Source organism: Ostrea edulis, chromosome 9, assembly GCF_947568905.1.
Source record: "Ostrea edulis chromosome 9, xbOstEdul1.1, whole genome shotgun sequence".
In the NCBI taxonomy this organism is placed as follows: Eukaryota; Metazoa; Mollusca; class Bivalvia; order Ostreida; family Ostreidae; genus Ostrea; species Ostrea edulis.
Window position 1 is genome coordinate 25,962,678 of NC_079172.1, and position 23,847 is coordinate 25,986,524.

Genomic DNA, 23,847 nt, shown 5'->3' on the forward strand with positions numbered 1-23,847 from the left:
TTCTTAGTTACCGGTCGCGGTAGCTTAGTGCAGGTAGGGCGATCACTTTGCATCAAGAACCCTCCCTGGATTGGTCGTAATCATCATAGATAGGTAAGAAATTGTGACACTTTCGTTACGGCTGGTGACGTCTCTACATTGGTGAATTGTTTTTTGATATGACGTAAAATAATACATAAAACTTACTCAGTTACTTTACATTTGTCACAAGCTTTCTGGGATTGAACAAAAATAACCATTCTGACAACACATTTCAGCAGAAACACAATGAATACCATCATGTTGATGAAATAACAATTCTATTTCAGGATATTAAGTTGCAAAAATCATATACTTTATTATATATGTAAGTTCAGTTCACTTCATTTTGTTAAACTATTTTTTTGATCATTTAAAAAAAAAAATTTATTCTTGTCTTTGTGGAGTGCATATATCTTAAAACTTTAAAGCACATATGCTTTATTATAGTTTGTCCATTTACTAATTACTATTATTGTAAATCCTATATCACAATAAATACAGCGATATGTTAAAATCAAGTCTATTATTTAGCGTGAAATCACTTGATTTTGGGGTGACTAATTTTCGTGGATTGTCCAGATTTTACCCTTTCGTTGGGATGTAATTTCGTGGGTATGGTTTCGGTACATTGAATTATTATATTTGTGTATTTCGTTGTGGTTTGAAATTCCTGAGATAGGGGTAATCTGGAAATCCACGAAATCTAATAATTTTACAGTACTATAAAAATTAATTTTCAGGCAATCTGACAGCATTCAGTATAAACACGAGTCCAATTTACCAAGAGGGTTCACAGATTGAATTCAACTGTACAGCTACTCTAGATGAGTCTCACGCAGACATTAAAGCGTACTACAAAAGGCAATCAGAGAGCAGTTTTAACGAAATTGAGGGATCAACAGTTATCACTGGAAGAAACGACCCACACTGTCTTGTGAATGTCGTTTGGAAACCATCAAATCTTATGATAGCTGATGGAAGTTTCAATAATACCGACCTTAAATGTTCAATTATGCAATGGCCATTTGCAAATAAATTAAAGTCAATTACTGTTGGAACCGCAGGTATAGTATCGCATGGAAGTTTTTTAAAAATGATTTTTTAATTATTATTAAAACAACTGATATACAATAAACAGATTTACATCAGAAAAAAAAGTCAGCACATAGACTTGTACGTATTGCATCTCTAATTTAATACACTTACATGTTTTATGTGTCACTGAATTATAGGGACTTGCATATATTATACACAAGCACTATACATCAGACATAGACATACAGGTATTATACATATATTATACACAAGCACTATACATCAGACATAGACACACAAGTATTATACATATATTATACACAAGCACTATACATCAGACATAGACACACAAGTATTATATTATACACAAACACTATACATCAGACATAGACACACAAGTATTATACATATATTATACACAAACACTATACATCAGACACACAAGTATTATACATATATTATACACAAACACTATACATCAGACATAGATATACAAGTATTATACATATATTATACACAAACACTATATATCAGACATAGATATACAAGTATTATACATATATTATACACAAGCACTATACATCAGACATAGATATACAAGTATTATACACAAGCACTATACATCAGACATAGACATACAAGTATTATACATATATTATACACAAGCACTATACATCAGACATAGACACACAAGTATTATACATATATTATACACAAACACTATACATCAGACATAGATATACAAGTATTATACATATATTATACACAAGCACTATACATCAGACAAACAAGTATTATACATATATTATACACAAACACTATACACCAGACATAGATATACAAGTATTATACATATATTATACACAATCACTATACATCAGACATAGATATACAAGTATTATACATATATTATACACAAGCACTATACATCAGACACACAAGTATTATACATATTTCATACACAAACACTATACATCAGACATAGACACACAAGTATTATACATATATTATACACAAGCACTATACATCAGACATAGATATACAAGTATTATACATATATTATACACAAACACTATACATCAAACATAGATATACAAGTATTATACATATATTATACACAAGCACTATACATCAGACATAGATATACAAGTATTATACATATATTATACACAAACACTATACATCAAACATAGATATACAAGTATTATACATATATTATACACAAGCACTATACATCAGACATAGACATAGAAGTATTATACATATATTATACACAAACACTATACATCAGACATAGACATACAGGTATTATACATATATTATACACAAACACTATACATCAGACATAGACATACAGGCATTATACATATATTATACACAAACACTATACATCAGACATAGACATACAGGTATTATACATATATTATACACAAACACTATACATCAGACATAGACATACAGGTTTTATATATATATTATACACAAGCACTATACATCAGACATAGATATACAGGTATTATACATATATTATACACAAGCACTATACATCAGACATAGATATACAAGTATTATACATATATTATACACAATCACTATACATCAGACATAGATATACAAGTATTATACATATATTATACACAAGCACTATACATCAGACATAGATATACAAGTATTATACATATATTATACACAAACACTATACATCAGACATAGATATACAAGTATTATACATATATTATACACAAGCACTATACATCAGACACAAAAGTATTATACATATATTATACACAAACACTATACATCAGACATAGACATACAAGTATTACACATATATTATACACAAACACTATACATCAGACATAGACATACAAGTATTATACATATATTATACACAATCACTATACATCAGACATAGATATACAAGTATTATACATATATTATACACAAGCACTATACATCAGACACACAAGTATTATACATATATTATACACAAACACTATACATCAGACATAGATATACAAGTATTATACATATATTATACACAAGCACTATACATCAGACATAGATATACAAGTATTATACATATATTTACTTGTCTTCTAAGATTTACGTGTATGGTGCAACGTCGAAAATTAAGTATTAAACACACACATTCAAAGAAATACTTATAGGTTTATAATTATATGTTGCAAAAATGTACCACGTGATGATAGTAATGTTGGGATTAATTGAAAGGCCCCCATATGCAAAAGGATACACAATTTTTAATAGCTAGTCCATGAAAGTATCCTCTTGATCTTCAACTGGGGGCAGCCCCCCTCGGACGGTGGAATTATGATATTCAATCATAATACTCTCTAAGATTAATTACCATCTTTTTGAAAAAATGAAAATGCTTTGCATTTTCAGTAGCAAATAGTATTTCTGAATATTGTGAAATACATCCTTTAAAGTTGTATAAAAGTCCTTCAGATGTTTCATCAATATTTCTAAGTCTACAATACATTTTATATTTGTATATTTTTAGAGCTATAATCCAAAATATATTTTACAGTATACGTATTGTATTTATATCAAGGATCTTCTACAAATTAATCAGAAATGTGGTTGAGTGACCATATATATTTCTTTAAAGAGGTCATCCATAAAGTAGATGTATATTTGGATACCACACTGTCTTTGTCAGTATAAAAGATTCCAAATAATTCCTTCACCGGCATTGGTGCCGTCTCCATATAAGTGAAAAATTCCCGAGAGAGAGACATTAAACAATATACAACCAACCAACCAAATAATCAATTGATTTGTAAACATGAAAACTGCAAGCCTTTTATAAATCTGAAAAATGATGCAACTAGACTATTAGTACATTGTGCTTAAAGTAACCGTTACAAAACGAAATAGTTTGATAACTTTGTTTTGGAATCAGTCTTTCTGCGCAAAATGGTGTAAATAACGTATACTCAATCTCCCTTTTACAAGCGACTATCTCCGTCTCTGCACTCACTCTATTTCACAATTTTATAAAAACTAAAAATCTGCTTTTGATATTTCGACCTTTAATAAACATTTTATTAAAGTTAAATGTATTAAACGTTTGTATGTAATACTATGCATGATAAGCCTAACTTTCATTACCTTTTTACAGATGTCGCCTTTGATATGTACAAAATTGAAGCTAACATCAACAGCACGGTGTCTGCCAAATGCTTTGCAAGGAATGTGAATGCTGTAAAAGCGATTGTTATAAGAAGAGCTGACAATAACGCGACGGTCGCCAGTATCTCTCTAACAAACACCCTTACCTTCAGTATAGATGGAGTAGCGGTCAGTTACACAAACAACTCTTTGACGATGTCCATAGCAGCATTAAGTTGTTGGGATGAGGGATACTATACCTGCACCGTTGTAAAATCTGATGATGCAGAGACCAGTGCACCGGCGCAACTTCACATTCAACCAAAAGGTATTGGTGTCATTTCACTAGAAAGATATATAGCTATTAAAATATAATACTGAATATATCTAAGCTTATCTTAGTGGTGTTTTTATTTTGGAGTGTTTTGTGCTACTACATGTATGAGTTCTCTTATATTCTAAACGAAAATACATTAATACGAAATATATATGTATATATATGTACACCGCATTGATGTAGAACAATAAAAGGTGACTAAGGCATGGTTGTGCGGAAGTCAATAGTTTAAACAGTAGCACTAAAAGTTTGATTACTCCCTACAGCTCCACCCAAAAAGCAGTTATCGACATTGCGCCTCGATCCAGACATAAAAGAAAACAGTTATGACAGTGCCAAAGTACACACCTGTACCGGAGATGTAGGCTATCCAGTGAGCGAGGGATATTTATCAATAACAATTACTAACCCCGACACCAATGTTAGCTATGCATATGATAGAAAAGCAGTGACAGATGCCATGAAAACTCCCGAAGCACCGCCTCTTAAATTTAGAGTCAATTTTGCAACTGGACTAAGCATACTAATTGTAGAAGATGACGAAACAACTTATATCAACTGTACAAGGACGAGAATGATAAAGTTTTTATTGCAAGTTACGAGGGACTGGAATATGGCGAGGATTCGCTGCAGTGTTAAAACAGATAATGGTGAAATAAAGGAAACCGTAGTTGAAGATGAAATATACGTTATTCCAAGTAAGTAAAATGTATTATGGTAAATTACTTCATAATATACGAGTTTATCTGTAGGTTGTTTTAAATCATTCGTTTTTAATGTAACTCCATACTCGCATTATCATCTGATAAAAGTTTGAAACGTGTATTTATTTCAATTCATTAGAGTTAAAACTAATAAATTATCAAATAAAATATGTAGGTCATCACACTTTTTAAGATGCGAGACATACATATAAAAAAATCATAGATCAATGTCAGAAAATAGTTATTTGCCTTCAATAGCATTATTAAAATTTTACAAAAACTGGTTAAAGCAATATGATAGTATTCATAATAATTTCATGAAACTGTTTCTTTACAAAACTATTCACAATTTCTGTAAAAATACGAAAAATCTATCGCATGATGAACTTAATAAAGGATTCAATGAAAACAAAGTCATTGCCCTTGATTTCAATATTTTGAAACATATTGATTATTCATATATAACTTAGACTTTTGAAGTATTTTATGTTTAACAAGATTTGTTTTACAATAACCATTGAAAAAGACTCCAACAAAATTTATGGTAATATCATGCACAAATCTAAATAAATCATTGATTTTGTAAAAATCTTCTGACGTCACAGGAGGGTGGAATTACTTTAACACTCGAAACTTGAAATGGAATAATTGTTTTTAACAATGTTACTCTAAATCTGTGTAGACTAATTGAATTTAACCAAGTTTACAGAACTAAAAGCCTCTGCATGTCATATTGAAATTTGTGCACATTTTGTATGCAAAAAGCCTCACTGAATTCAAACTTATTCGTATCAAATTAAGTAGTATGAAAGGTGAAGATAATGAACAGTGATCAATCTCATAACTACTATAAGGAATACAAAATGGAGAGTTGGGCAAACATGGGCCCCTGGGCCTACCAGAAATGGGAGCAGGTGTCCAAGAGGAGTAAGCATTCCTGTCGACCTGTCAAGCCCGCCGTGATCCCTATATCTTAATCAGGCAAACGGAGTAATCTGCAGTTAAAATCAGTTTGCCAAAAACAGCCTAAAAATTGGTATGAAACACGTCAGACAGCATTTGACCCAATGACAGGATAGTATAGTCTACTGATAAGATAGTAATATATCATGTAATATTTAACAGAAACAACTTTGGTTTTATATTCATCGTCAACTTCCCACATTTATGTAGCAATATTCCATTATCACCTGCATATGGTGTTTATATATCTCAACTGATTCGATATGCAAGAGCTTGTTCTGGGTATAGTCAGTTTTTAAATCGAGGTAAGCTACTGACAAACAAGTTGATGGTACAGGGATCGATTGAAGTCAGCATTTCGCAAATTCTATGCTCGTTATAACGATCTAGTTCGTCAATACAACCTCGCATTGGGTCAAATGCTGTCTGACGTGTTTCATACCGATTGTTAAGCCGTTCTTGGCACATTGATTTTGACTGCGGATAACTCCGTTTACCTGATCAGGATATGGGGCTCACGGCGGGTGTGACCGGTCAACAGGGGATGCTTACTCCTCCTAGGCACCTGATCCCACCTCTGGTGTGTCCAGGGGTCCGTGTTTGCCCAACTATCTATTTTGTATTGCTTGTAGGAGTTATGAGATTGATCACTGTTCGTTATCTTCACCTTGCATTCACAAAATTATGTATATTTGTTATAATATGGGTGAAACCTATTCAATGATTAACCTACTTCCATTGTTTTAGAGAGTATATGTGATGATACGAATGGAACAGATGCATACCGACCGCACGAAAAAATGGATGGATGCCACACTTATGTAAGATGTACTAATTACATACCAGCAGGCCAACGTTGTATTCCTGACTTGTGTTTTAACCATGAAACAAGGGTTTGTGATTGGTGCTATAATGTGAAGTGTGAATCGGAGATGACGACTACGACAGAAGGTAAATGTATTTGTCGATTTTTCGGTTCTAAAATGTCAAGTATCTGAGACATTTATCAAATTAGAATTGTATGTATCGTATCATGATATAGGACTTGCATTTAGATATTGTTAAAGAAATGTAGTTCCTTGAACACTTCTTTGTGAATCAATATTTGAGATGCAATTGTTGTATATTCCTCATGTTAAGCGAGTACATGTACCTAATTTGACAACATTTTCATTTCTCTTGAATGTAATTTAGCATGATTGGTTTAATATAAAGGGCTTTTAGGCCACTTGAGTAAACTCAGGTGACTTATTGCAATTTTTTGTCGTCCGTCATCGTCCGTTAACAATTTAACATTTTAAACTTCTTGATAACTACCATTCCATATCTTTTCAAATTTGGTATGAAACATCATTGGGACAAGGGGGCATAACTTGTAAATATCAGGTCTCCTGAACCCCTAGGGCCTTCGAGGTAGGATAAAAAGTTCCAAAAATTGGAAATTTCATGATTCCCGTGTTAAAGACTCTGACTTCAATGCGTTGTCAAACTTGCTGTATATAGTGTATGAATGGTGAAAATAACGAACAGTGATCAATCTGATAACTTCAATAAAAAAAACATCGTCAAAACAAAGCATAAAGATAATTTGATTAAACACTTGAAACACAAATCTATTTTCATAATACATGTTTATCATTACATAGCGACCAGTTCAGATTTATTTCCCCCCCCCCCCCCCCATAAAATATAACTCGTTAAACGCAAATCAATTCGCAAAATTAATTTATAAAGGGACAAAAAGTCCTCGCTGAGCAACTCATTGACAACAAAACTATTTTCAACCATTTCAAATTCATGGTAACATATATCTGGATAGAGATGTGTGGATCATAGACTGAGTTTTCCCCGTTATAATTATTATAATTAAACGTGACATTACAATGTACATTACAAGTGCTGGAAACAAGCTCCATATAGCAATAAATCCCGTGAATGCAAATTCATTCTATAGAGCCACGCACGAACGGAGCAAAACAACGGTGTATGCCTGATATATATTTTTGCCTTTAAAGGAATGAAAACAACTACAAATGGTTACATTGCTTTGGTTGTACATTTCAAATTCTTTTCCAGGATCGACAGAATTAGCGACAACAACTATCCCTCCATCTAGTACTCCAGCATTGCTTTGTAAGCTATCCATAAAACAGTTTTCTATATTTACAATCAATAGTTATTATCATTGGTGGATGACAGGATTATAGCAGGCATTTTATATTTTAAAAAACCAGATTGTCGGAAGTAATTGATGTCAGTGAAGTTGGTATTGTTTTGAAAACTGACGTTTTCAAATATGTATGACCTTTCGAAATACTGAGATGCCAAAGGCTATAATTGCATTCTAAATATAGAATATGTAAGTTGATACGAATATGATATACAGATTCCGTATTTACAGGTCCTTTACAATCCTGCACGTCAGATTCGGCATATGAAGGGGACACTGCTAGACTGTCATGTTCTATGAACATGTCTGCGTCATATACACAAATAACTGTCGCGAAAAAAGGTCAAGCTTTATTAGTGGTGTATCCAAACGGTACCATTGTCTTCAGTATCAGTGAATATGCCGACAAGTATAACTGGACTTTGGGCTCATCTTCCGTTTTCACAGTCAAGAACGCGTCATGTTCGGACAGATCAGAATATACATTCACGGTGGAGACTGATGACGGGAGGACCTGCTCTGAAAAACCGTCTTTTGATTTGAAAGGTAATATTCTAAAGCTTTGTGACTCTGTTTACTTTAGAGATATTTCATCTTTCGAGATTCATTATGAATATATATATATATATATATATATATATATATATATATATATATATATATATATTTTTTTTTTTTTTAAAATTACATATCCAATATGTTTACGAATACTTTGAGGAACACGCGAAAGACCTACAGTTATTACTATTAAGTACAATTTCAAAATCAAAGGTGATTTACTATTCCATATCTTGGATTAGCTGCAAATATGTAGCACTCTGGGAAAAATATGGGGATAGACCAGAGAGCTACAGATCCATCCCTTTTAAACAATACAACGTACTTTTTAAAACAATAATGTCTATGTAAAACTTATACGGTACCAATTTTGATGCACCAGATGCGCATTTCGACAAATCATGTCTCTTCAGTGATGCTCAACCGAAATGTTTGAAATCCGAAATAACAATGAAGTTTTCGAGCTATTATAGGGAAAAACAGTGTACCAAAAAAAGTGGAGCCAAATTCATCTAAGGATAAGAGCTATGCGTGAGGGAGGTAATCCTTAATTTTGAAATGAATTTTTAAATTTTATAACAGCAAATAAATATACACCCGTATTTTCAAGCTAGTAATGAAGTACTTAGCTACTGGGCTGTAGAGACCCTCGGGGACTAACAGTCCACCAGCAGAGGCCTCGACCCAGGGGTCATAATGTAAACAAATATCCCCACAGATATTTTAGTTAGATATTTTGAGTGATATTATTCCATATTATTTAAAAAGTCTTGTTTGAATAATTTTGAATATTGAATTTAGTCCACGGTTTTCATTAATCTGGTCCCTTTCCCCGTCACTCTGTTTTGTGGGCGGGTACCAGATTAGGCTTTCACAGAATAGTAGGATTACTTTCCAATACTCAAGAACTTATTTTACATCGATGGAGTGATATATTTTTCATTTTACATGTTTATAATAAATGAAGACCGAATATATACTTCTGATAGGATAATATTAATATATACGAAAAATCACAGGTGTTCGATAGCGAATAGCGAAGTATAAAAATAGAGTGGCGGGGATAGGGACCTGTCTAATGAAACCTATGTATTTAAACAACTATTTGTTTTTAAAAAATCAACTGGATTTATTTCATCTAAGATATTTAAATAAATTTTTCATGGGAATATTAGAATACGAGTGTGGAAATGAATCGGGGTTGATTTGAGTGGCTACAGAGCTTGGCTACATGTACATCAACAAACGAAAATTAAAGCTGTGAGTTTTTGGGACGCATGGGGCTTTAATGAAAATTGGAAGGTATATTTGGGCACAGCCGTAGTGGGGAAATGTGTTAAAATATTTATAACACAATTTTGAGACGGAGATGGAAGAACACAACGGTATAAAGTATCAACTGTGCGCATTTCTTCTGCGCCGTAAATCGAAGATACTTTTTATAAGGGAAGGAGATGTTGGTCTATGGTCTGTCGCATTATTTCCCCAGAGAGCTACAGATCTGCAGCTAATCTCAATTGGGATATTGTACATTTACAATAATTAGATGCCACTAATAGTTAATTTTGTTATTATTTCTGGTTATATATCATAAGCCTTAACTTTAAGTAAATAAACTGTATGAACTTTTATTCAGTCAAACCAGCAACACCTACGTTAGCAATTGGTTACACGTGGGAAATTGGAAAAAACGAAAAGATTCACACTTGTTCAGGGGATGTTGGAAACCCTGCCGGAACATTGTCGCTTGAAATAAGAAACGGGACATCAGGAAATTATACATCATATACCCCCTCGCTTAGAGATGATAAGCCAAAGTTCCATGAAGAGAACTGTTCCAACACGCTAGATGTTGAGTTCTCAATTGATTTCACATCAACCGATCTCCAGGGACACTATATTCGTTGTGTTGCTGATAATCCACATACACTTCAGAGCTCGGACACTTCTCCTGCTTCCAATGCAGTGATGATCAACCCACTTCCTGGTAAGCTCAGTTTATGAAAATTTGCATAACAGTCTGATGTTTTGCATGAGTAAGGTTTGTTAACTTGTGTTAAAAATTACACAAAATTGTATACATGTAAGAAGAAAAAGAATTTTTTAATTCATTTTCTATATTGAGTTATTTTTCAGCAACTGGTGATTAAGCTATACATAAGGCAAATACACCAAACTTTTAAATATGGTTCACGTTTCACAAACTGATTATTAAACACGCCTACGTGAAGGAGACGCAAATGTGAGAAATATTGTAAATGAAAAATATCAGTCCATTAAATACATGTAAATGTTAACATTATGATTTATTTGATAAAGCAAGTTAAATAATGATTACTATTATGAAAATCTAAAATATGCGATTCATTTGTCCGGATGCTTTATTTATCCGGACAGTTTTGCTAGGGGAAAATGTCTGGATTAACGAAGCTTCACTGTATATGTACGTATATTACGACGCATCTAAATTACCCTGTATTCTGTAGTCACTGTTCTGAAATATATCTGCGAACACCAAAATATATCATTCAAAAACAATTTTCTGAAGTAGATGCACCATGAAATGATAAAATGAACAATGTTTTGTAAAGCATTTAAATTTTCTTTGCAGTTAATCCATGTTTAGTTGATGGGCTTCATCCTTATCCAGGTGAATGCACTCGATATTTGAATTGTGCTACTAGCATCACCAGAGTTGGTCAATGTGGTGCATTATGCTTTAGCCCAAACAGTAGCACCTGTGATACTGATTGTTCTCATTGTTAGCTGTGATTTTTGTGTCGCCCACACAGCGAGGTAGGCACTAAGGAATTACTTTCTTTGGAGTGCGAACTCTTTCTGACTGGCTGGCTGGAGTTGTTGGTACCTGTATGCGACACATGTAATCCCCAGAAACATTTTATGAATAATGTGATACAGAGAGAATGCATGCTACAATATACAAATATTTTTATGAATTTAGTGTTCGTTATTGCGTAACATGGATGAGCTTTACCAAGATTATATTATATTTTTCAATGTTAATCTGTTTAAAAGATGTTTTTTTGTAGAAACTATTTCATACTTTATCAGATTGTTATGCATATATAGATGTAATGGCGTTAATATTTTATGCACACAACAAGAAAATCCTCGAAATACAGATGTAATGTCATCTGTAAAGTGAAGATGAAAAATCGGTTCGGACATTGACTATGTATATGAATAAATCATGCGAAACTTATTTTCTTTCTCTTTTTATTACAAATTTGCGGGAAAGATGTAGTCGCTCTTTGCCAATTGCTGAAAAGAGAGTATGTACATGTATAACAGTTCTATCAGGAAGAGCTATCAGTTACGTACAACGTCCGAATATGGCCTGTAAAACATTGCAATATTATACAAATCTTGATTTATATTCGATAATCTTGATCATATGCGAAAATCTTGATATTCGATCAATCTTGATTTTTATTCGATTATCTTGTTACTCATATATATGCAAAAATCCTGATTGATATTCGGGAATCTTGATATTTATATACGAAAATGTTGATGTATATTCGATAATCTTTAAATTCTTTTATGAAAATTTTGATATATATTTTTATTCATATTCGATAAATCATGATTTATATTCGATAATCTTGATATTCATATCCGATAAGTTTTGACTTGTATTCCATAATTTCGTTATTCATATTCGATAAAACTTTATTTATATTCGACAATTTTGATATTGATGTACAAACGTTTAATTTACTAGTATATTCGATAATCCTGATATTTATACGCGAACATTTTGATTTACATACGGTAAATCTTGATTTATATTCGATAATCTTATTATTTATGTTCGATAAATTGAAGAAGATTGTCGGATATAAATAAAAATTTATAAAATACAAGGAACAAAATTATAGAATATAAATAATGATTTATCACATATATAAATCAAATTTTCGTTCATAAATATAAAGATTACGGAATATGCATCAAAATGTTACATATAAATATCAAAATTATCGAATATACATCAAGATTTTCTCATATCGATGTAAGAATCATCGAATATAAATCCAGCTTTTGTAAAGATTGTTGAATATAAATCAAGATTTCTGCATATAGATCAAAATTTGTAAAATATTGCAACGTTTTACACGCCAAGATAGTATAATGGAGGTGTTTTACATTTTGTTGTTTACAGATTAATAATAAAAAAGTAAATCCCTTTTATTTGTGATGAATATCTACAGAAAAATCATTTGAATATAAGCAAACAATTTAATAACACTATAAAACCTTCGCTTTTTGGCTATTTAGTAGTGTAACATATCATTTGAAAACATCTAAAGTTCCTAATTGTTAACATAAAGGAAGCCGCTAGTGTATATTTCTCATAACCTTTATGACGTATAGCATGTATATCAGGTCCCGGTTTGTGCTCTTCACATGTACGTGTACTTTCTTATAATCCACGCTGAGTATCTTCTACATAAATGTACTAGACTTGCTCAAGTCTCTATGTTGTTTCTATATTTCGTCCAAATTTTACTGTAGTTTCAGAAATCTAAATATCTGCTCTCTACATTACTTAAATATCACCAACATAAAATGGTTTTGAAAGTTAAAATGATTTTTGTAGAATATGCAGGACTAAAGAATGCAATCCAACAAAGACAAGTTCTTATACAAGACAATGCAAGAACTACAAAACCACTTTTGCCTATTCCCTTTACTATTTCAACATATTTCAAAGATAAAAAAGGTTGTAAAGATATGTATAAGCAATTGATAAGCCATAAAGCAACCAAAATGAAATCTATATCAAAATGGGAAGAAACAGAAGGTTTTTCAGAGCTAGAATGGACAAATTCATTTGAACTTCCTTTTAAAACAACTCAAGAATCTAAATTGCAATGGATACAGTTTCAAATCTTGCACACACTATTTGTATGTAACTATTATTTACATAAACTTAGAATTGTTGATTCCCCAATTTGCACATTTTGCAAAAGGGATTTTGAAACTATTGATCACATATTTGTAGAATGTCCATGTGGGAAAGAGATCTGGTATGGAATTGAAGAATGGCTTTGCGAAAAACTGGACAGGCATATTAGTTTTCATAGACAAGCAATTCTTTTTGGAAAATTTGCTAATAAGAATATACACAAGGTGGAAAATTTGATAATGCAGTATATTTATACCAGTAAATTCTCAAGTATATGTAAATTAAGTATAGATGCATCCAAAAAAAAATATCACTGATAGAATTACAGTTGAAAAACTTTTGTTGTTGAAAAACTGAAGGTATAGGGAGTTTGAGAGATACTGGCAAACTATTTATGATAAATTATGATTGTATTAATGTATTAAAAAGTTTTTTTTAAACCTAAGATTGTGTTCCATGCCTACTTTGTTTTATGTGTTCTTTCTTTCTTTCTCTTTCTTTATATTTACGAAAATGTCTTTTGCGCATGAATATTGGTGGTATTATTGTGTAGTTAAATTACATGTATGTATATAATGTGAATGTCAAATAAAAAATCAAACAATAAAAAAAATCACCAACATATGTTTGGCATTATTAAAACGTATTAAAGAGAGCACCGATTATTAAATATAGTGACTTGAGCAAGTCTAATCTTCTATATGACCTGCATCACATTACAAAGATACACCCTTGTGTCTTTCACTAACAGATGGGATCCCTTTTAAGTCCATTATTACTTACATTGTATGTAAATGATATACCACCTTTGCATGTAAAGGATACAAAAATGATATGTTGCCTTCATATTAACAATAGTAATATAGAAGTGTTGGATTATGATCTTAACCCTAATCTCGAAATAGAGAGACGGTCTTTCAGAACCACGTATTATTAAGGTATTCAATGTACGAGTATAACAAAAGGATAATGAACAATTTTGAAGGATTTAAATCAATATAAATGTTTATTGTTAAATAATGATGAAAATGAGGTAGATGGAATTCAGATAACTACATGTAGTACATGATTAGAATCCGTCTCATTGCACTTGAGACTTTTTGTAGAGTTATCTGCCCTTGTAAAAATATGAAAAATCTAATTTTCTAAAAATGTGTGTGGTGAATGATTAATTTTATTTCATATTTTCATAAAGAGAAAGTATAACTTTCTACAAAGAGATTTGTATGAAATTATAATTCCTTTGAAAAAAAAATTAATTTAAACATGCTTCCCATAGACTTCAATGTTAATTGCTAGTTGAAATGAATTAAGCAGTAAACAAAATTTTGAAAATTCCTACGGTGGATTGTCTTTATTTGATGAACTTTCAAAATAATACCATGATTACAAAAGTCCCACCATCCATTTACTCGATATGAAATATGGTCGTTATATATTGAATACCTTAAATGAAGAAAAAACAAACAAAATGTTTGTTATTGGGTACTCATCAAAGAAATGCTAAATTAGGGTTTTTCATACCAATTGTTAAGCCGTTCTTGGCACACTGATTTTGACTGCAGATAATTCCGTTTACCTGATCAGGATATAGGGCTCACGGCGGGTGTGACCGGTTAACAGGGGATGCTTACTCCTCCTAGGCACCTGATCCCACCTCTGGTGTGTCCAGGGGTCCGTGTTTGCCCAACTATCTATTTTGTATTGCTTATAGTTTTACATTATAGGAGTTATGAGATTAATCACTGTTCGTTATCTTCACCTTGCATGAATGAAAGCTATTATTGTTAATAGACAAAACGTCATCGATATATCTAAATGTCGAATTGAAGGCCACAGCGAGAGATTTTTTCTTCTCGCGTAGAAGTTTTTGAATAAATTCTGCTTGATATAAATATAGAAACAGGTCAGCTAATATAATTATACTGTAATTATTCATGTTATAGACTGTAATTATATATACTAATTATTCTTGTTATATACTATTTATTCATGTTATATACTGTAATTATTCATGTTATATACTAATTATTCTTGTTATATACTGTAATTATTCTTGCTGACCATGAATACCAGTAATTACCTTTACAGGTATATGTACTGTATTAAAAAAAGCATTTTTGGATGTTGGACACCAGACCAAAATTTTGTCAGTAAGATATACTACGTGAAATGGTCATTTTTGACAATTTCGACACATTGATTGCTATTAACAAAGTGCTGATCTTTTCAAAACAAGGTTAAAACGGGTGATTTTCTAATACAAATTTATGAAGGATTGACGTATATGATGAATGTGCGCAAGCGCGCATAAAAAGTATTATTAGAAACATCATTGAAGAAGAATTCGTTCACTATATGTAATCATATTAAAAAGGATTTTATTCTAAACACGAGTCTTCACATGTTTGTGGTTTTTCATACAACGTTCCCCGTATGAGCGTGTTTTATCGCTGAATTTGTTCAGCCAACATTTATATTTATAATTGTTTACTTTCTAACAGCTTGCAACGCCACGTGATCATAAATGTTTGAAAGGGGGTATTATCCTGCCCGTATATTGAATAAATAGATAAATAAAAAATTAGCTTGATTTTTAATCCAATCGAGTTAAATTATATAATTTACACCAAGTGTATAGTTTATATTGCATGATAAAAAGCATATAATTCTATTCTTTTGATAATATTGACATACTGAACAACTAGAAACGCATGGCACAATTTCATATTCCATTTCTGCTTTGGTTCCTAGTGATGTTGGTTGGAGTGGTAGAAATGGTTGACGCTATAGCAATGGTTGGAGTTATAATATTGTTTGAATTTTAGTAGTGGTTGAATTTGTGGTACTGGTTGGAGCTACACACTTTAGTAGTGGCTGAAGCTGTTGTAATGATTTTAATTGTGGTAATGTTTGGAATTGTAGAAATGTTTGAAGTTGTATCATTGCTTTGAGCTGAAGTAATCATTGGAATTGTAGAAATAGTTTAAACTGTAATTGTCGTCGGAGTCGTAATAGTGGTTGACGTAGTAGCAGTGGTATTAGTTGTATTAGGGTTAGGGGTTGTGGCAGTATTTAGAATTGTAAGAGTGTTTGTGTTTGTATCCGTGGTTTGAGCTGAAGTAACGGGTGAAGATTTCGTAGCTATTGGTGGTGTTGTACCAGTGGGAGTTGTAATAGTGGTGAGCGTGGTAGGAGGTGTTAGAGTAAGTATTAAAGTTATATTTGGAGTTGTAGTAAAGGTTTTAAGTGTGGTATGTACTTGATGTTTTATAGTTCGACTATTGGATGAAGTTGTGGAAGAGGATTGAAATGTAGTAGTGTTTGGAATTAGTCACGGTTGGAGTTGTAATATTAGTTGGAGTTGTCATATTAGTTGGAGTTGCAGCACTGTATGTTGAGTGGTTGAAGGTATGGTTTGAGTTGTAGTAGTATATGTAGTTTGATTTGTAGAAGGGATTGACATTGCAGTAATGTTTTTAAATTGTAGTAGCTTTTGTAATTATAGGAGGCGATATATTTGTTTTATACTTTTATTTGTATCAGAGGTATGGGTTGAATGACGGATTGGAGTTTTAATAGTGGATGTTGGAGTTGTAGTAGTGGTAATCGTGTTTTGTGATCTAGTAGTGGCTGGAAATGAAGTGTGAATGGAGTTAGAGTAGTGGCTGGAGTTGTCCATGTATTAGTGAAAGGAGTTGTGGACGTATTTAAAATTTGAGTTGTAATAAAAGTTGTAATTCTATTTTGAGTTGTAGTAGTGGTGGGGGTTACAATAGCGATTGGAGTTGTATTAATGATTGCAGGTGTAGTAGATGTTGTAGTTGAAGTGGTTGAAGTTGTAGTGGTTTGAGTTGTAAAGTTTAGTGTTGTATTTTGTGGGGAATGTAGTGGTAGTTGGGGCAGAACTATGGTTTGAAATTTGTAGTACTGATTGGAGTTGTAAAAATATTTAAAGTTTTAGTGGTAGTTTGAATTGTCGTATTTATCTGAGTTGTAGAAATACTGCGCTATCTTTAAAGATGTTGTAATTGTAGCTTTGTGTGGTGTTTTACTAATAATTAAAGTTGTAGTATTACTTAGAAATTTCGTAATTTTTACAATTGTAATGGTGGGATTAGTAGTAGTGTTTAGATATATAGCAGTGGTTCTAGTATTAGAAGTATTGAGAATTGTAGTTATGGTTAGACTTGTAATTTTGTTTGGAGTTGTAGTAATGATTTCAGTTGTAGGAGTAGTTGTAATTGCAGAAATGATGCGAGTTGCAGTTATGTTTGGAGATCTAGTACTGGGTTGAGTTGTGGTAGTGGTTGTAATTGTAGTAATCGTTAGAGTTGTGTTAATGGTTGGTGCTGTAATGATAATTAATTTATTTTGCATTTTTGCCGTTGTGGTATGTGTTGAAGTGGTAACAATGTTTTTAGCTGCATTAGTGGTTGAGTTGTAGAAGTGTGTAGATTTGAAGTAGTTGTTTGAATTTTAGTAGTGGTTGGAGTAGTAGTAGTAGTTTAATTTCTGTAATTGCTTGGATTTTTTATACTATTTTTAGTTCTTGGACGTTTTAGTAGTATTTGAAATCGAAGAAGCTTTTCTTATTATAGAAAGTGTGCCAATTGTAGTGATTAGTTTAATTGGATTTAATGATAGCAATTATAGAAGTGAGTTATGTAGTACTCTTAGGCGTTATGGTAATAGGTGGAGTTGAAGTAGTGGTAGGAGTTGTGGTAATGTTTAGAGTTCTAGTAATGGTTATAGGATTGTAGTAGTGGTTAAAGTTGTAGTATTGTTTTTAACTGTAATTTTTATCGGAGTCCAAGTAGTGGTTGGATTTGTAGCAGTTATTGGAGTTGTAGTGGTGCTTGGCTTAGAAGTGGTTGGAGTTGTGGCAGTGGTTGGAGTTGTGAAAGTTGTTACTGTTGTGGTAGTGGTTGGTGTTGTAGTACTTCTTGGAGTTGCAGTAGTGCTTAGAGTTGTAGTAGGTGTTGGAATTGTAGATGTTGGTGTTGTAGTAGTGGTTGCTGTTTTACTAGTGGTTGGTGTTGTAGCAGTGGTTGTATTTGTAGTAGGTGTTGCAGCTGTACTAGTGGTTGACGTCATACTAGTTTTTGGAGTTGTTGGATTTGTAGTAGTGGTTGGAGTTGTAGTACTCATTGGAGCTGTAGTAGTGGTTGGAGTTGTAGTAGTGATTCGAGCTGTAGTAGTGGTTGGAGTTGTAGTAGTTGAATTTGTAGTAGATGTTGGAGTTGTAATAGTGCTTGAAGTTGTAGTAGTTGTTCGATTTGTAGTAGTTGTTGGAGGTGTAGTAGTGCTTGGAGTTGTAGTAGGTGTTGGAGTTTTTGTTGTTGTTGGTGTTGTAGTAGTGGTTGGTGTTATAGTAGTGGTTGGTGTTGTAGTAGAGGTTGGTGTTGTAGTAGGTGTTGGAGTTTTTTGTTGTTTTTGGTGTTGTAGTAGTGGTTGGTGTTATAGTAGTGGTTGGTGTTGTAGTAGAGGTTGGAGTTGTAGTAGGTGTTGGAGTTTTTGTTGTTGTTGGTGTTGTAGTAGTGGTTGGTATTGTAGTAGTAGTTGGTGTTGTAGTAGTGGTTAGTGCTCTAGTAGTTGCTGGTTTTGTAGTAGTTATTGGTTTAATAGTAGTAGTTGTTGTTGTAGTAGTTGTTGTAGTAGTTGTTAGTGTTGTAGTAGTGATCATGCTGTAGTAGGTGTTGGAGTTGTAGGAGTTGTAGTAGTGGTTGAAGTTATAGTAGTACTTGGAGTTGTAGAGGTTATTGTTGTAGTAGTGGTTGGTGTTGCAGTAGTTGTTGGAGTTGTAGTCGTTGTTGGAGCTACAATAGTTGTTGGATTTGTCGTAGTTGTTGGAGTTGTGCTAGTGACTGATGTTGTAGTAGTTTTTGGAACTGCAGTAATAGTTGGGGTTGCAGTAGTGAATGGTGTTGTAGTAGTGGTTGGTGTTGTAGTAGTGGTAGTTTGCGTAGTAGTGGTTGGAGTTGTGGCAGTGGTTGGAGTTGTAGTAATTATTAGTGTTGTGGTAGTGGTTGGTGTTGTAGTAATTCTTGGAGTTGCAGTAGTGCTTAGAGTTGTAGTAGGTGTTGGAATTGTAGTTGTTGGAGTTGCATTAGTGGTTGCTGTTTTACTAGTGGTTGGTGTTGTAGCAGTGGTTGTAGTTGTAGTAGGTGTTGCGGTTGTACTAGTGGTTGATGTCATACTAGTTTTTGGAGTTGTTGCAGTAGTTGTTGGATTTGTAGTAGTGGTTGGAGTTGTAGTAGTGGTTGGTGTTGTAGTAGTGGTTGGAGTTGTAGTAGTGATTCAAACTGTAGTAGTGGTTGTAGTTGTAGTTGTTGAATTTGTAGTAGATGTTGGAGTTGTAGTAGTGCTTGGAGTTGTAGTAGTTGTTCAATTTGTAGTAGTTGTTGGAGTTGTAGTAGTGCTTGGAGTTGTAGTAGGTGTTGGAGTTTTTGTTGTTGTTGGTGTTTTAGTACACAAGATAGGTCAAGTCCGAAAGTTCCTTGACTGTCACTTACCCATATTAAGTGTGTTTGCTTGATCAAGGTAAGGCGTCAGGTTCGAACACGGGCCTCCCGGTTGCAAACGAACGCCATAACCACTAGACTTCAGCAATCGCTCAAACGTTTACACGTACTTATGAAGGCCGGACTTTTATCTCTGTTGAATCCGACATACAACATTGTGTTTTGGAGTAAGGAATCGATAATTGCTGTAAGTACTTTTGTTTCGGTGTAAGGAATCGATAATTGCTGTAAGTACTCTTGTTTCGGAGTAAGGAATCGATAATTGCTGTAAGTACTCTTTGTTTCTGAGTAAGGAATCGATAATTGCTGTAAATACTCTTCGTTTATCTTTAGATATCATGTATTCTTGTTATATTTTCAAACATTTGTATTTTAAGCCCACGCTTCAGCATGACACCAAAATGCCCCTTCAGAATGCTCGCGAGTTTCGTGACAATGAATACGACAGGGAGCCATTATACCTTAGAGATAAGAAAAGGGGCAAAAGAACCATTGTGGGCATCATTTTGGGAGTTCTTTTAATCGGAGGCATTGCAGCTGTCCTTGCCTGGTTTTTGACACAAAGGGGTAATTATAGCATATGTACTAATTAATATCTACCAGAAAGGATATTGTTTTCGCCAATTTGGCTCCTCAGTAACGTAAAATTCATTATTGAGATTTGAATATGTGTTGTTTTGTTAAGCTCTTTTCCAATGTTATATTAATTACTGGCTTCATATCATTTTGTGTTATATGATGACAGAAATATAACGATTTATCACCTTTTTGTACAAAATTAAAGGTATATGTACCGTATTGATTAGTTGTTTTTTTTTTCGATGATGGAAAACACACACAAATTTTGTCAGTATGTTAAACTATATGAAATAATGAAGAATACCTGGCAATTTCGACAAAGTATTGATGAATTTGGTATTAACGATAATCTGGTTTACTCAATGCAAGGTCAAAACAATGACTTTCTAATGTATATTTATGAATGATTGATGGCAAGGGAAAGTATTATTAGAAACACCACGTAGGAAGAGGATTCCGTTTACTATATGTAGTCGTGTTATAAAAAAGTGATTTTATGTTAACTCCTCTTCACACCCCACTGCTCAAATTTCTGATGTATATGTTACAAGTATGTACACATGTCGCCACTTCTCCAGAGGGCACTACGCATGCTTCGTTTTCAATTAGAACTGTTATCGTCTCAAAAGTAGTCCACCAGGAAAGTAAATAATGCGTAGGAATCCATTAAAAAATAATCCCATATCAAAATACTAGTACACTGTAGTTCTAGCCCACTGGGGAAACAGAGGATTTCAATAGTTTTTTCTTCTTCTTTACTCTATGATTATGAAAATAAAACTGCAAACCATAACAAACCTGTCAATCAACCGTTATTAGCTCACCTAAGCTGAAAGCTAAAGTGAGTCTGTCTGTAAACCATTTTACATTATCGATTTCTTATCTAGAGCCACTGTGCCAATTTCAACAAAACTTGGCTTTCAAGTTTATCCAAATGAAAGGTCATGTTCCCTTCAAAGGAGAGATAATAAAAAAAAAGAAGCAAAAATAGGGTGGGGTCATTAAAAATATTCTCCAGAACCACTGGACCAGAAGAGCTTAAATTTACATGAAAGCTGCTTGATATAGTGCAAATTCAGGTTTATTAAAATCATGACCCCCGGGGTAAGATGGGGCCACAATAAGGGATCACAGTTTCACATACAAATGTATGGGAAAATCTTTGAAAATCTGTATCTCAAGAACTACTAAGCCAGAAAAGTATACATTTAAACGAAAGCTTCCACTGGTCCAGAAAAGTACAAATTTACACCAAAGCTTCCTGACATAGTGCAAATTCAAGTTTGTTAAAATCATGACCCCATGGGGTAGGCTAGGGCCACAATAGGGGATCACAGTTTTACATACAAATATATAAAAAGAAAGTCTTTAGAAATCTTCTTCTGAAGCACTATTAGGCCAGAGAAGTATACATTTACACGAAAGCTTCCTGTCAGATATAGTACAGATTCAAGTTTGTAAACATTATGCCCCCCCCCCTCCCCCCCGGAGTAGGTTGGGGTCCCAATAAATTCTTTAGATATGGGCCAAGGTGATTCGGGGAAGCGGGGTGGCCCATGAGTCTCTTGTTACAAGATTGGTTTTCACTTTTGATGATAACAGAAGTGAAACGGAAACATGCATAAACCTATCTGGCCACCGCGAGTCCTATATCGTGATCAAGGTAAACGGGGTAATCCATAGTCAAAATCAGAGTGTAAAGAACGGTCTAACAATTGGTATGAAACACGTCAGACAGCATTTGACTCAATGACAAGCAGTATTGTCAAACTAGATCGTTATGACGACCATAGAATTTGCTAAATGCTGACTTTAATCAAGACTGTTGAAATTCAGTCTTCTTGACGAAGACGCCCAGCTAATAAGTATTTGTTACATGTATACAAAACATTCAAAAACCTAAAAAAGTACTAACTTTATGACGTCATATATAAATAACATTCAGTTTTACCATTCATCATTTGACATATGGATACATTTATGATACTTTTCTTCTTAATTTTCAAAAGGAGATGAACAGGACGCCTCTATAAAATATTGTAAGTATTTGTATGAATGCGGAGAAAAAATCAGGTTATGGATGCAAAACGTTGATGTATTTCCAATGATATTGCTACATGTATAATCATGAAGCAAACAGCAAATTATTGTTGTATTGCATATTCAATGCCCTTCTTTAGATGTTGATATATTGATTGTTATTTTAGTGATAACGTAGTGTTTCGGTAAAAATTGTTTAAACCGGCCAGCAGTTATCACACAGAATTTCCTCGGTTTGCAGAAGTTTGGACTCTTTTTCCGAGTTATTTTCCCTTTTGAAATGAAACTATGGTACAAGGGGACATGTCTGTCTATTGGTAGTTTATCTCAGCAAACATCTCATTCATCTTCTGCCATGCAAATACTTTTTAGGTGTGAAGGTGAAATGAATTTCTGAGGAAATGCTAATTTTGCTATGAGTTACACGTCGTTTAGAACACAATAGTTTGCTTTCAGTCGGTGTTTTCAATTCAAGCCTTTAAAGTTTTAATCATTTTATTGACTAAAGTTTTCAATTCCCTAAGCATTGGACCTTTCAACTCACAATTTAAAACGACAATTTCAGAATCGCAGTTTAGATCTGTTTAGCATCAGGTTCAAATCTTTTAAAATTGTTTTATGTCTATAAACAGGTATGTATAAAGATATTTGTATGAAAAGAAAACGAGTCATTTAAGTTATATCATATAGCAAATTTGGTTACTTTACAGATGTAGTGTTCGGTGAAATGAGTCTAGACCAAGTATTCTATGATGAACTCGCCAATTCGTCTTCTCCAGAATTCAAGAATTTGAGTACAGAATTCTGTGGCGCAGTATGTATTAAAAACGATCAATGTTTGTCTT

The 23,847-nt window shown here is 33.0% G+C and overlaps 1 protein-coding gene across 4 annotated transcripts in view; it reads left to right on the top strand.

The window, feature by feature from the left end:
* The window catches only part of LOC125660296 (serine-rich adhesin for platelets-like), an 87,709-nt gene that overhangs the window by 27,726 nt on the left and 36,136 nt on the right, over nucleotides 1-23,847 (top strand). The window contains exons 16-23 of one of the 4 annotated variants that reach the window (XM_056149976.1): nucleotides 762-1,085; nucleotides 4,205-4,522; nucleotides 4,798-5,229; nucleotides 6,946-7,149; nucleotides 8,275-8,331; nucleotides 8,600-8,914; nucleotides 10,563-10,913; nucleotides 11,538-12,149. In XM_056149976.1, coding sequence (XP_056005951.1) covers nucleotides 762-1,085; nucleotides 4,205-4,522; nucleotides 4,798-5,229; nucleotides 6,946-7,149; nucleotides 8,275-8,331; nucleotides 8,600-8,914; nucleotides 10,563-10,913; nucleotides 11,538-11,692 — 2,156 coding nt within the window. In that variant the 3' untranslated portion in view covers nucleotides 11,693-12,149. Of the gene's footprint in view, nucleotides 1-761; nucleotides 1,086-4,204; nucleotides 4,523-4,797; nucleotides 5,230-6,945; nucleotides 7,150-8,274; nucleotides 8,332-8,599; nucleotides 8,915-10,562; nucleotides 10,914-11,537; nucleotides 12,150-20,760; nucleotides 20,951-22,971; nucleotides 23,002-23,712; nucleotides 23,817-23,847 lie in introns of those variants that run through there. The other 3 variants (XM_056149979.1, XM_056149977.1, XM_056149978.1) reach the window with 3 other exon arrangements.